The following is a 15,004-nucleotide window of genomic DNA, read 5'->3' as shown; positions in this document are numbered from 1 at the left end:
ACATTATCTAAGAACCTACAGATAAAAACTAAGAGGTATAGCCCATTTCATATACATAAACACTCTTTTGACTAAATTGCCCCAGACCTGGCTGTCATCATCAGGAAACTGCAAGTCAGAGTGGACATAGCACATAGGAACTACAACATCATGACTTTGAAACTACTCCGTACTCACCAAGGAGATCCCTCTCACAAGGCAATCTCTCTCTAATTTACCATGTGATAGGAAGCAAGAATTAAAGAGGAAGAAAGAAGAGGCAATATAATGAATTGAGCAAGGGGGCAGGTGGTTATGGAAGTCAGAATTTGTTGAGGATAGTCACCAGTTTATAAATTGCTATTCTGGTTCATGTAACACTTGTTACAAATACTGTGTGAAAATAATTGCCTAGAATTGATAAATGTACTTTTTTCAAATGAGCAAAGACACTTAAAAACCCATGCAAGAGTGATGTATGGGTATTAGCAGAGAATAGCAGACGCAGGGAACACAGTGGGTAGCTGACTGGGAACAGGAAGTGTGAAGAACCCGCATGGGCAGTCCAGTCAGCTGAGGGTTCGAAGCCAACAGTGTGAAAGAGCTCCTTGGACCCTCAGGTTCCCAGGATGGATATGTGGGTGCTGACGGGGATAGGAAATGGGAAACAGGGGTGGGGAGGCCTTGTTCAGTATTGTCTTGAAATTTTACATCAATTTGAACGGCAGAAAGCAAGTGGAAAGAAAGAAAAAGAAAAAGTGCTTTCTTTAAAAGTCTTGATAAATGTCAGTTCATTTAGAAATCTTAACGAATACAAAACCTGAAATTCCAGAGAGTTTATTTTCTGTTCGGTAACAAAGTAAGCTTATAATATATAATATGAAAGGTTATTCAAAATGAGCTAGCCTAGAATTAATAAATGTCAGGATGCCCACAAGTGAGTTACTTTGAACAATCAGTGACGGAGCTAAGAAGAAAGGAGAGGAAGGTGGGGACACAGTTACCTTTCCTGGAATTGGGAGGCCCGTGGCTGGTTAGACAATGGTCAAGTTGAAGCCACCATCAGAGAAGAGCTTTGTCACACAGTCCTTTCTTTCATTCCGAGCTTCCAACGAATGCCACCAGACGTGCTTCCCTTCTCCATCTCTTAGTCCCTCTCTGAAGGCACAGCGTGGCTGCTAACAAGGAAGGAGCCACCGTCTGAAAGAGAGTCCGAAGCCGTGATTGGATGACCAAAGCCAGAAGACTGGGCTTGGCTTTGAGATGTTCTTTATAGAACATGTACACTGCCTTCCTCCATAGCGTCTTCAATAATCCTTTAAAGTGGGCACAATGACTGCTACTATATGTCATACAATTAATATTAAAAAGTAATGTCTCCTGCCCCCTTTCCCCCCACGACAGGTTTCTTTGAATAATCTCTGTAGTCCAGGTAGAGGGGGTTGGGATAAATGTTGTGTAGAAAACAAGGTGTTTGCTGGACATGTCAAGATAGTGAAATTTGGTCCTGGAAGACAGGTAAAAACACAAATGATCTTGTAGAAAGGTGATGACTTCCCAGAGTAAATCCAAGGGACTGAGATGAAAGGTAAAAATAGAATTATCGATATTGATAACTGTCCATAAGGCCAAACCAATGAAATTTATATTGTAGTGAAGAGCTGCAGTGGGACATGTTTTAAAATGTCGTCATGTTTCTGATAGAGCAATCAACTAATTAAACATACAGATAGCATCTTCACAGGGCTGGTGAGAAGCGATAAGTCCATGATGAATTACGTCCACATGAATACGTCCATAGTGAATATGCTAGAAATAGCATAAAATCGCCATTGCAGATGGGTAGACAATAACTATTATTGGAATTTTCTAGAAGTTCCAACAGAGAGGTTTGCCCTCCTCTTTACTTTCCACTGTGGACTCCAGATTTCCCAATGACAATGTTAACACACCAGGCTTCACTAAAGGACCCCTTTTCGTTTACTCTCTTGCTTCTTCCTCCTATGTGTCTGAGACAAAGAGGAAAGTGAGTGGTTGGGAGTGAGAACTCAGAGTAGAATCAAGATCAAGACTGAGCTCTGTGCAGCATCAGGAGGACGGGTCAGACCTGCCCTGAGTCCTACTCGTGGCAGGCTCCCTGCTGTGCCCTTTACAGACAGAGGGGAACAAAGTCTGTATCTCCTGACCCATAAGTATTTCCTCTAGGCTGCTCCCCTTGCCTGCCTTTTCACCCCTCCAGAACACTTCTGTTTGCGGCCCAATCCTCTGCCTCCCCAGTTAAATCTGCCTTTATCTGGGGGCTTGTCTGGTTTTACAATCAGCGGGAAGTGCCAGGAATGTTTTAATTACATGGGCTGTGCCATGACACCATCTTACTGTTTGTGTCTGCATGGTTTTGTATTGTGCACTGCTAAGCACATGCTTGTAGACCTGGGGGAGGGGACAGGAAAGGAACAGGAGGAGAGAAAAAGAGGGGATAGGACTGCCGGTAGGGGGAGAGAGAAGGGGAGGGGAGAGAAGGAGAAGAGAAAGAGGAAAGGAAAAGAGAGTTAAGAAGAGGGGAGGGGAGAGGAGGGGAGAACTTTGTCCTGCCCTTGAGCATGAATGATTCCTAGAGTTCCCTGCCCCATCCCAGAGGATGCCCCATCCATCCTGAACTCAACCCTCTTAAACCAGCAGCCCTAACTAGGACCCAGTCCTGCACACGCTCTCAGGCACTCTCACTCAGGTCTCTGGAGCCTAGGAACCCTGGACAGTGTCAGAAGGGGGAAACAAGGTAACAGAGCCTGTGGACTCTCTATAACCTCAATGACTCCCTCTTCTCTTTATATGGAAGATGAGTTTCCATGAGATAGCCCTTTAAAGAAAGTTTCTACCCCAGAGCACAAGGGGAAAAGCAAAAAGTGGTTAAAAGCACTGATATAGTTCAAACGTTTTACCATACCCAGGTCTCCTGAGTCTCAAATAGTTATTCAAAGCCATAACCACCCTGTTGTGTTATAGAATATTCCAGCTTGGTCTTTGCTGTCTATATCTTGGTATCCCATTCCCTAACTAGAGAGGTCTAATACTGCCTCTAAAAAGAATGTACATTAGCCTAATTTAATTATTATTCATTGAACACGTGTTTTGTATTGCTGTATTACTCTATAAAATGGACAATTGTGTGTCAGTTTAAATGTTTGGGACCCAGAAAGCCACCCCACCCCTCAGCTTGTTCATCAAGCGCTCTCTCCTCCCTCAGTGTCCCATGCTCTCTTCCTGGTCCTCGGGCACTCTGTTAAGTAGAAACCTGACACGTCCACATCCCCCAAGAGCATATAACTAATAATCCTAGCTAATGGCTCCGCATCTGCTTACAGATAATTCACCTTGCACGGTTGCACACCACTGATGGCCGCCCTCATGCTCCTCCATGTGCAGGGTAGACCGGCATCAGTAACAGACTGACATCCCATGGCCTGGCCGAGGCTCCACCAATAGCACTCTATGTCACAGGATCAATTAGAATAAGTCTTTTCAAGAGGCTTTCTTTATAAGGCTCCCTTATACTTGCCGTCATGGCTAAAGCTGAAGACGCAAAGTTGAAAAACATTAAAAATTATGATTCGTCTGATGATTCCAGCAAGAAAGCTTTCTCTCAGTAAGAGAGTAAGGATATGTGTTTTTGTCAACCGCCTCATTTACACATTTTCCTCTCTTCAAGTACCTCTAATTAGGTATTGATGGATCTTCGTTGGTGTCAGAGTGTGACCATAAATAAGAGGAGATACCAATCAGTGCCCTCACCAATATTGGACGTGTTACCACGGCGACACATAACTTACTGGAGAGAGGCTAGGTCCTAGGGAAAACACACAGCAGCGCACTGCACAGACCGCATGGTTTGGATGCTAGACAAGGAGCCTTCCTTTCACCCTCCCGCCAGTGACAGCCAAAACTGCATGGCCACAGGGCATGCGCAGCCGATGAAAGTCAGCTGTGCCCTTAAACACATGACAACCCGCTTCTCTCTGTTCTGCTGGCCTGGTGTGTTCGTATCTCAGTGTCTTGAGAGGCCATTGACTCTGACTCTTACCTTCCCTCTCTCCCAAGAGAAATCTTACAAGAGATCCAGAGACTTCGGGTAGAGCATGAGCAAGCTTCTCAGCCCACACCCGAGAAGGCGCAGCAGAACCCGACCTTGCTGGCAGAACTCCGGCTCCTCAGGTAAGAGAAGGACCCGAATTTACCTGGAGAACATAAATGTTTGGGATCTGTTTCCGTTTGTGTTTTGAGGTGTGTCTCGTGGGAGGGCCTGTATGCAGGTGCGCATGTGCACATGTGTATGGGCGTACATGTAGGAGCCTGAAGTGAGCTGTCGTCTTCCATCACTCCCAGCATCCCTCACTCAGCCAGGCTCCCTGCTGCAGCTAGTGTGCCTAGCCAGCTTGCTCCAAGGATCCCCTACCTCTGCCTGAAGAGTACTGAGATTATAAGGGGAGCCCTGTGCTTATCTGACGTTTGTGTAAGGTTTGGGGATATGAAATCTGGCTCTCATGCTCGAGTGACAAGTGTTGGCTGTGCTGAGCCATCCCCCAGCCCCAGTTTTGAGCTCTTTAACACAGTCTGGCAGCAGCTGGCCAGCACACGGTCCTCACCCAGCACCGTAGCCACTCATCTTTGTTTTTCAATAAGGCGCACTTCATCACTGACATTTGGGCAATTTTGAGAGACTGTAATTTTTACCAGACACTGAGAAAAAGACAAAATGTTCCTTAGATCCAAAGCAAAATATCTTTGGTAGGAAAAAAAGTTTCACTTGGCTGCTTTTAGTTATTTACACTATCAAAATGGGTGCTTTGTTAAAACCAAACACATAAGCAGCTACATAAACATCAGGGGTTGCTAAATTGGAAGATTTATATATAGCTCACAAAACAGAATCTGATTTTTCTCTAAATCATGTCTTCGAGAGTTATGCTCTGTGGTACAAGTGTAGAATTCCAGGCAATAAAGACGCTGAGACAAGAAATCATGAGTTCAAGACTAGCCTAGGTAACATAATTGGACATCCAAAAAATTCTTAAAGTGTCATAGCTAGCTCATTGGTAAAACCTTACATAGCACATGTGAGGGCTGGGGTTTGATCCCCTGTGCCATATTTAAAGTAGAAGTCGCACCACTGTGTTCTTTCGTTAATGGGAGACCTAGTCTTGTCTAGTCTGTCACTTTAGGATAACTGGGTTGGAAGGGACTAGGAAAGGTCATGACTACTCTCTTGGGTATCACTGCCTTCTCAGGAAGAAAACTAAAGTCATCTGCCTTGGATGAGGGCTGCAGTTGTCCCCACTACTTCTGGGATGCACAATGTAGATATTATTGTGGGTCCCTGACATGAAACTGACTAATCACCATGTCTTGGATGTGACAAGGATTCAGGTGTATTATGGAGCAAGCAACAGAGAAGTAAATTCCCTCAGAGAGGACTGTACTAATGTTTTACAAGGAAGCTTTAACTGTGGAGAAGTACATGTTCTCATCCTTTGACTTATGTACGGAGTTGGTTCCCTGTGCTCCTATAGTCCTGTGAGCTATAGTCCTATAAGTGCTTCTTCACAGAAATTCATCAGAATAAAGGCTCTTGTCTTCCTCCAGAGAGTAAACTCACTAGGTTCCTCCTGCCCTTGTGATAAAGTCCATATTGTGTGCCTTCGTGGATCTTTCTCGGCTCCTCAGACACATGAAGACCAGAGGAGCCTTGAAACCTACCTGGCCCAGGCCACAGGCCCTGCCTCTCCCATACCTAAGCCTAGAGCAGACACATCAAAGGCTTGACTGTAAAGCAGATGAACAGAACTTTCAGATGCTGCTAAAAGTAGAGTGACTGCCTTACACTTTTGAATAATAATCAATAATGATTTAATATAGTTATTAATAGCATAGTACATAACAGAAACAGAAATTCTTCCAAAGGATTTCTCCCAGATGCCCTATGGTTTCTCTTCTGTCTCCAGTGAGGCACTACAAGTCCATGCACACCCAACCACACTATTTCCTAGAAGGGAGGAAGTGAGTAGACGAGAATGCTAATGGCAATTTTTATAATCTTCATCCAGTGCTTTAAAAGCGAATGACTGTTCAAGGGTCTTTTTCCAGATTGCATCATGAAGAGCCTCCACCGTTTAAAGTTCACAGTTAGACCTAATGTTCAAAGTCACAAAACTGAATATGCCAACATGGGGACTGAATGGTCATCTGGTCTGTCAGGATCAGAGCAGCACCTTGTGTCTGCCTGAGACACCATGTTTCTTCTACTGGTCAAGGTCTTGCAGGAGGGATGAGAGAGAGAGAGAGAGAGAGAGAGAGAGAGAGAGAGAGAGAGAGAGAGAGAGAGGGATTCCCATACACATTGTTGATGGTTCTCCTGTACAGCTTTTACTGTTCTGTTCCAGGTAGAGGATAGGCCAGGGGACGGTGAGTGAGTCACTAAGAGGGTTGTTCCGAGTATTTCCCCATCCCTTATGGAGCCAACATGGGACAGGGACAGTTCTCACCACCCTCCTGTGTCCCAGATTTGGACATTCCATGACCTCTGCTGAGCACAAGCCTTCTTCCTAAGGAATCAAAATCACCACTAACTTCTTTGCTATTGGCACTCCTTGTCAGCTGGTACCCAGTGGCTTACTGTCTGTCTGCCTCTGTAGTCTGTATAATTCTCTTTCCTGCAGGAAAAGCTGTCCTCTCATTTGTGCCAAATGCCACATATGTCAGATGCCCCTCCTTGCTCTGTGTTAAGCATTTCCAGAATTCAGAGATCCCACAGATATACTGAACCCAGATTTAAATAAATCCTTGAGTTCACTAGGCAAGCGCCTTGCCACTAAACCCAAGGTCCTCTTTAATTCTTACCTTGAGACAGGCTCTCACTCACTTGCCCAGGTTATCCTTGGACCCACAGGATAGCCAAGCAGCCTTGAGTTTGTAATCTCCTGTCTCAACCTCCCAGGTAGCTGAGAGTCCAGGCCTGTACCTCTCGGCCTAGCCAACACTCCTTTTCCTGCTGTTTCATTTCTTTCCCCTCTCGTGCCTCTCAATGTCAACAGAAGTGACAGAGTGCAGATTGGTCTCCATTCTGCTGACAGTTTAATAGAAATTCTGTAAAACAAACACAAGCTTTATTCATCGTTTTCAGTTAGAGAGCATGCATGTGGGAACTTAGCTATCCTGGATTTGCTCTGGGAAACTAAGCCCAAACCAAATACTTCAGATTGGTTACCACCAGTATGGCCATGACTCTCTCTCCTCAGAAGGGTACCAATTGCACACAGGCTAGAACAGATGTTAAATTGCTTCCCTATGTCAGATTTCCACAGGCCATGGAAAACCTAGTGTGAATTTATAGTAATTGCTTTGGGTTTTGAAGATTCGTAGGGCTGGCCCTTTTCAGTAATTTTTGTGTTTTTGTTTGATTTCTAAAGCCAAGTGTACAGACCAAAGCTGGCCAGACCATAAACAAAGTGTGGAAATGCCAAAAGGGATTTCTGTTCTGCTTAAATGTAGTGTGACCTCTCTAAAATGGCAGTGCCCCTCGTATTACGATCGTTTACCCACTTGAAGACAGTTATCTACCTGGTGTCAAAGTATAGACATGCCCTCTTAGAGACAGCCCTAGACTGCACACCCAGAAAATCAAGGAACAGAAGTAGCCTGACTTGAATGATTCTCTGATGGTGTTGACTGTTTTCTTAGACAGCGCAAGGACGAGCTAGAACAGAGGATGTCCGCTCTCCAGGAGAGCCGGAGAGAGCTGATGGTCCAGTTGGAAGGTCTCATGAAGCTCTTGAAGGTAAGCAGCGTTCCTGACCTTCTAGATTGTTCCTGACCTTCTAGATTGTTCCTGACCTTCTAGATTGTTCCTGACCTTCTAGATTGTTCCTGACCTTCTAGATTGTTGGCATGTAGTTTGCAATGGCTTTTCCAATTACCATATGTGATTTTCTCCCAAAATGTCACAAACTCAAATATGGGACTGTTTCTTAGGCCCGTGAAGTAGTGACGTCAGTCAGCATTCTCACCCACTTTCTAAACTGGGCTGCCAAGGACCATAGGGCAAGTTCTTTGCTTATATTTCAGTCTCTTTATGTCCTTGAAAATTATAAAACTAGATTCGTTTATTATTGCTTTTGATCAGTTTTAACAATTTTGATGAGATTTAGCTCAAACAGAGACCTGATGTCTAACTCCAGAACAAAAAAAAAAAAAAAAAAAAAAAGAAATAGTGACTGACGAGTCTTAGCAAACAATAGAAAATATTTTATTGCATTCATGTGGCTCCAACAAGTCACATGACTTCCATGGGTCTCAAGTGCAGATTGTAAATGGGATATTTCCTCTTTCTCCTAAGAGAAAAGTATTAAATGGGCAATGTTTTTCCATCAAAAGTAGCAATATCCTTTAATGAGTATACACTGAATTACTTTCCAAGTCAGCGACAGATGGACACACGGCCACTCCATCTAGTAGCAGTGTCATGCTCCGTGTTCTTCTGGCCTGAGGGCAACAAGTAGGAACCAAAATAAACAGGAACTCATGTGCCAAACGCAGCAACTAGGACTTCTGATAGGATACCCATGGAGGAAATGTCCCTATGCATTCACTATGAGACAGGAATTTGAGACTGGTTTTCAGCCCCTGCATCTCCTTCCCCTCCCCCACACCAGTCATTTGTGGTTTCTCTGTGGCCCTTTCTGTTTTCTTTACTTTCTCCTTCTCTTTCTTTTCCTACTCCCTTCCTGGCTTCCTTTCTCTTTCTTTCTTTAAGCTCTTTTTTAAAACAATGTTGTGAGGCCTTCTGCTCCAGATACTGTACTTGCAACATTCTCTCTCTCTCTCTCTCTCTCTCTCTCTCTCTCTCTCTCTCTCTCTCTCTCTCTCTCCTCCCTCCCTCCCTCCCCTCCCTCCCTCCCTCCTCCCCATAGCTCTGCCAACATTTTTGGCCATCAGTCCTGTCTTTAATAATCCATTTAGGAAACGATTTGTTGTCACTCAACAAAGTTTACTTTCCGGTGTGTTCGACACACGGAGTGTAGAACTGGGGACTGGGTTGGCTGGTACCGTGATAAGACTGGATCATTGGTGACTGCTGCTGTTTCTAGCCTATTGCCTCATTTGACGCAACAGAAAATCTCTTTTCTACTTCCCTTTGGAAATACGTCAGATAAAAAGATCTGAGCCCATCTTGCCCTTCCCAGAATGGCATGAAAATTTGGAAAGTGTCTCTGCTGCTGTTCCTATGGTTCTTCCACAATAGCGATGACACAGGAATCTACTGGCCAGCAGCCGCCATGGGATTAGGCCTGCCCAACTAAACACAGACTTTGTACCAAGACATACTAAAGCTAGGAAGGACAAAGAGCTCAGACACACCAAGGAAAGGAATGGGTCTGTTGTCTCAAATACCTGAATAGGCTTGGAACTGAAGTGAAGGCTTGGCAGAGGCCAGGAGACGTGTCCGAAGCCATGTGAATGCCTCCTGTCTCTTCCTTCACTGTGTACGTGTTCTGGTTGGAACCCTGGGTAATCTAATTGTTATTGATTCGATCTTTCTGTAGGAAGAAGAATTGAAGCAGGGAGTAAGTTATGTCCCCTACTGCAGGTCTTAACTAACAGTGGAGGGCTGCTGTCCTGCTGACCTTCTCATTGCTTTGGCCTCTAATGTATGTTCCTGCTTCAGTTTGGAAAGAAAAAAAATATCATACTAATTTGCTTCCATTTCGATGTAGTGCTTGAATTGGGATTATAAAGTTGAGCATTCTGTTACAACTGTCAGTACTGTTGGCAACAAACCAAGACCTGTTTTGTGTTTAGAAGGGAGAACACCTTGTGATTCCTTGGGAAGGTTTCATTCGTATCCTCAAGGGTGTCACGTTTCAAATCCATGTTGTGCTCTTTGATGGCATTGTCAGGACCATTCTTTTGATAGACGGTCATTCATTAGAGCTCCCAAAGGTCACTGTTGTCATCCAAGCTGCAGCCCACAAGAGCAAACCTCCGCACTGTGAACATTCGGTTCCACTTCCACTTCTCTGAAAAGGCATAGAAACTCTTCTCGTAAGGATTGGGTAATAAATCCCTTGCCATCACATAACATAAGCTATGCCGCCCACCCTGTGCTCAAAGATGTGTTCAGTCCTGTAAGACTGTGCTTGATAGTGGACTGCCCACCTCACACCTCCTTAGTTTCCTCCAAAGCTGTTCGTTAACAAGATCCTATGAAGAATAGCTAACTTTCTTCCATTCTTCCCGAGGACCTTTCTGCTCTGTGTTTTTATGGGTCCTGTTCATACCTACTTTTCTGGACATAGGGGCATCATGACCACTGGGCTGTGTCATACCCTGAAGCCCTGTGTGTGACCTTGTAGTCAGGTTCAGAAGTGAGCAGAAGCAGCAGCACACCGAGAGAAATAAAACCAAACTAGAGCAAAAGAAAAGCAGCTTCCACACCCTGTGCATGTACCAAAATGTATGATGATGTTTCCCAGTTTCATTATTCAAAGATTTCACATGATACCCATGATGAATTAGAAACTTGATGTATGATGGTATTTCCCAGTTCCATTATTTAAATATTTCACATGATATCCATGGTGAATTAGAAACTTGAATCTGTCCTATCTCAACAGTTCTGTTAATTCTTCTGTATGCTTTTTTCTATTCTCCATTCTGTGTGTTAGTGTGTAACAGAGAATGTTTGCAAAACACTGGAAACTTTTTAACTCTTCATTCCCAAGGTCTGTTAAAAAAAAAAAAAAAGGAAGAAAGAAAAGAAACATGTTAAACCAATATGTAACTCAGAAAATAAAGACGATGTGCGACATTTTTTTGTATATTATGAAAAAATTACTGAACTGACTGACGCCAAATTTCCACCAGGGATGACTCCCTTGTCTTAAAGATGCACTGTTTTTGTAGCCTTTATCGTTGTCCATCCCTGCATCCCGGGGGTGTGGCCGCTGGACTTAGATCATGGCAGAGCACATGCCTAACCCTTGATATCTCTTTGTAAACAGGCTTTGCCCCACCTCTTATTTTGCATGTGTATAGAAACAGAAAATGCTGCTCTAATCTAAGCTTCCTCCTCCCTCTGGGCAGAGAGAGCAATTTTCTTGCCTTAAAATTCATTTCCCTGGGGACCCCTTCCTTCCATTTCCCAAGTAATATGTTGTGGAAGGCGTCTGTGGATTCACAGAGCCAGGCTGTGGGAGTGCCCTTCAGGTTGAACTTTGACCTTTATCCCCTTCCCTTCTATCCTTTTCCTGTGCAGCCCCTCCCAGCCTCTGCATGTTGAAGGGTCACAGCAGTAGGGACTGTAGCATGGAGAGGGGCCATCTGTCAGAGACCCAAATGTAGGTTACACATCCATTCACTCGGTTTCTACTCAAGCTTCTCTTTAAACTGACCTGAGGTGGAGGGCACTTACACCACAGCCTATAAACAGCAGCTCCATAAAACTGAAATGAAGAACGTGGAACTGAGGAAGAGAAAATGGGACTGTATCCCCTAAGGGGACAAGGGTCTTCTGAACCCTTAACAAGAAGACAAAAGAGGGAAATACAATCCAGGGTTTTGTCAGCCTAGAAAGACCAGTGCGAGGAAGCTCAGAATAGCCCCGCATTAGGTACCAAAGCAAGCCTTCATTCAGAGCTTTATAGAAAAGTATTGAATAATGTAATAGAAAAATGCAGTCATAGATTGCAAGTGGCCATGGCTTATGCTGATCTTTAGTCAAAACTAAAGACAGAACCCCATCAAATGCAGCCCCACTGAGATAGTTCTATGAGAAAATGAGCAAATTCCTTCCAAATCTCTTTCTCATGGTTGAACATGATCTAAGGAGAGAATTTAGAGGTCTTAGACTGGCATCTACTTCTAAATTCTGTTTTATGAGCCTTTCCCCTTCGGGAAAATTCTCTTTGTAAAAGTCAAACTCAAAATACCCCTACCACAAATCATGCTTGATTTAATAACCTCTACTTGCTTTATCATAAATCTGTGTGGTTCAATGTAGTGTTTTATTATGCTGGAATCTACAATCCCTACATATACTGTTTCTTGTTATAGGTAATGCATGAAATTATCCCCCTTGAGGAGAGAACATGAATTTTAAAAATTAGTGCCTGTAATATAATATGATTATGGTCTCACAAGCAATAAATTGTGTTTTTTACAAAACTTGAATCAAAGTTATCCTACCCTCTTTCTTCCTTGTGTACCCTTAAGATTTATTGAAGGAGCTATAAAGTGAACACTCGTAAAAAAAAATACCTTGAGAGCGAAAGCAGCTGGGCTGTAGTTGCGGTAACGATGTGTTCTAGAGTTTCTGGTATATTCCCAGTCCCAATTGTTAGGGATAGGTCCGAAACCAAGTGTCTTAAATTTGAGTTAGCGAAATAAAGCCTTAGTAATTTCCGTTGCAGTGTTACACCAGCTGGGCCTGAGTCACAGAGGCTCCTACTCTAGGTCACACCTTTAACATACGGAGAATAAACTAATGGCTGACCATTCGTTTCGAACACTCTGGTAGTGTACGCCTCACAAGGTTACTGTGGGTATTTGGGAGGATAGTAGATAATGAAAACACTGTGAAAATTCTATCTGGATATCAAATATCTGTAGACATTTGTGTACAGTCTCATATAAACTTTTCAAATTATGGAACACATACATGTGCTTCTTTTTTTCCCCTCTCAGTCAACTATTAGAGTCTCAGTCTGGGAAAGAAATATGAACATGGCCTTCAGTTTGTCTAGATCTCTTATAATTGCTTTCAATAGTCAAAAACCAATTCTTATGCTTTAGAAGTTACAAAAACATCCAGCATGATGATTTGCTTCTGTTGACATCAAATATGTCCCTAGATATACTAATGTCTACAGTGTTTACTGTCAACACGTTCCTGAGTACATTTTTAAAAGATGGCGGAGTAAATGGCTGAGAGTGTCAATGGCCTGTCAACACAGCCCAGATCTTTCCTGGAGGCTTAACATAGACATTGCATAAAAGAGGCAATTGGTGTACTTCACAGTCAGGAATCAAAATCAGGAATCTTTCTCTGAGTTTGCAACAGGGATTAATTTAAAATCTTAAACCTTGGAACCAAACTGGTCCCTATTTATTTGGGAGCGGAGTCTAGCATCATTCAAAATCTCACCTTTTGCTCCCATTCAAATGCAATATAGAATGTGTTGAGGCCACAATGAGCAAGTTATGGCTGGGAGAGTAAAAAAACGATTCTCTGTTCAAAACCAGTAGACACAGCCTTTAATTCCGGATGCCATCTACACTGAAAGCCCCCAAGCCTGTCCCCTCCTTTTAGCTTTCTCATTTTTTTCTCATGGAACTTGGTACTGGCTTCAGCCCCAACGGCCTCTCTGCCATGTCTCTGATGTCATCACAGGTCTCAAGTCTTGCTCAAGCTTTTTCAAAACTCAGACGCTCCTCTCTCCTCTCCATACTGTCATATTTCCTGCCCACTCAAGCCATGCACCCTTCCTGACCAGTCAGAGTCAACCACATCCTCTGTCTCCTATTCCATTTTGTATGCAGCACTCCTTTAAGAATTCCAGTCATCAAAGTCATGATGGTGATGGTGGTGGTGGTGGTGGTGGTGGTGGTGGTGGTGGTGGTGGTGGTGGTGGTGGTGGTGGTGGTGGTGGTGGTAATGGTAGCAATTGGTGACTCTGTGCAGCCTCATATTCCCAGGCTTGAGGTACAGCTGTCAGGGCCAGATTGCAAGACGCACCTTCAGCCAGACTTCCTTAGAGGCAGACTTCATGCGTGTAGTAGGAGGATGGGTAACAAATATTTCCCACCTCTCCAGAGTGGGTTCACTCAGCACGTACACATTTGCCCTTTTCCTGAAAGCATCCTTTGTCCCCAGAGCTGGGTAGAAACCAAAATACTTCCTGTAAAAAATGGAAAATGTCTGAGTCTCACCAGGCTTTTTAAAAATTGATGTGATGGCAGATACAGTGGAGTCAGAGGATGCATGTAGAAATTAATTGTTCATTTATTCTCCAGGAAGAGAGCTATTCTAAGTTGCCAGCTGTGATATATGTTTTCCCTCATCCATAAATCAACCCTCCTTGGGAATATTGGATCCATATATTGATCTGCATGGACCATTGTCCCTTCAGTCTTTCCACCATTAATCATTGAGTAATTTCCAGGGAAGGGTTTTCTCCGGGAATTTGCTGAAACTCATTCTAAAGTTCAAAGCAGGATAGCCAGACCACAGAGAATCTGGGAAAATAAAACTTGGTTTATTTCCTTGTTCCTTTCCTGTTGGCCCTTTAAGAGTGGGATAGAAGGAACACCAGAGAAGCCATTTCCTATAGTAGGTGCTAAGTATCAAACTGGGCAGTGTCCTAACCAGAGAAAAGACAGGGCCATGCTTACTAAGCAACCATGTATCCTACTTTGAGAACTCTGGGGTGAACATGACTTGGGAGGTGCTGGTTGCAGAAAAGATGGATTTTTGTCAATCCCAGGATTTCCCACCAAACTTCTTGACATAATCAGACCACTTAAAATTGTAACCATTAGATATTTATTTGACTAAGACTTTAGCATGATGGCTATTAGCCAGTCATGCATTGTTGTCATTTAGATTCAGTCAGAGATTTTTTTTTAACTAGTAACCACAGCCAGTTATTTTCCTCTAACAAAAAAGCAGCGTTGGGAGTTTTGGAGACAGGAAACAGGAGAGTAAGAGAAAGGTTGACGTTGAAGAACAAGTAGTAAGCAGGAAGATAGGGGGTTGATAATGTTTCACACATACAAACTCTTAATAAGAGCCTAGTGCACTATAGAGGGCAGGCTCTGGGGGGGATGTGTTTCATGGGGCAGGCTCTCGGTGTGGGGAAGATGAAGACAAAGTACATGTCTCCCTACAAATGTCACCAGAGGTAAGAATCCCATGAGGACTGTGTGCTAAAGGACCTGGCACAGCATCTGTAAGCAGAACTAGGTGGTATGGCCCTAA

At 43.6% G+C, this 15,004-nt stretch overlaps 1 protein-coding gene across 2 annotated transcripts in view; it reads left to right on the top strand.

The window, feature by feature from the left end:
- Dtna (dystrobrevin alpha) overlaps nt 1–15,004 on the top strand; it is a 358,388-nt gene that overhangs the window by 322,409 nt on the left and 20,975 nt on the right. For both annotated transcript variants that reach the window (XM_032886201.1, XM_032886199.1), the window contains 2 exons: nt 4,075–4,188; nt 7,711–7,807. In XM_032886201.1, coding sequence (XP_032742092.1) covers nt 4,075–4,188; nt 7,711–7,807 — 211 coding nt within the window. The remainder of the gene's footprint in view (nt 1–4,074; nt 4,189–7,710; nt 7,808–15,004) is intronic.

Source organism: Rattus rattus, chromosome 15 (genome assembly GCF_011064425.1).
Source record: "Rattus rattus isolate New Zealand chromosome 15, Rrattus_CSIRO_v1, whole genome shotgun sequence".
Lineage (NCBI taxonomy): Eukaryota > Metazoa > Chordata > Mammalia > Rodentia > Muridae > Rattus > Rattus rattus.
Note: the sequence above shows the minus strand (reverse complement) of the source record. Positions and strands in the feature narration are given on the sequence as shown.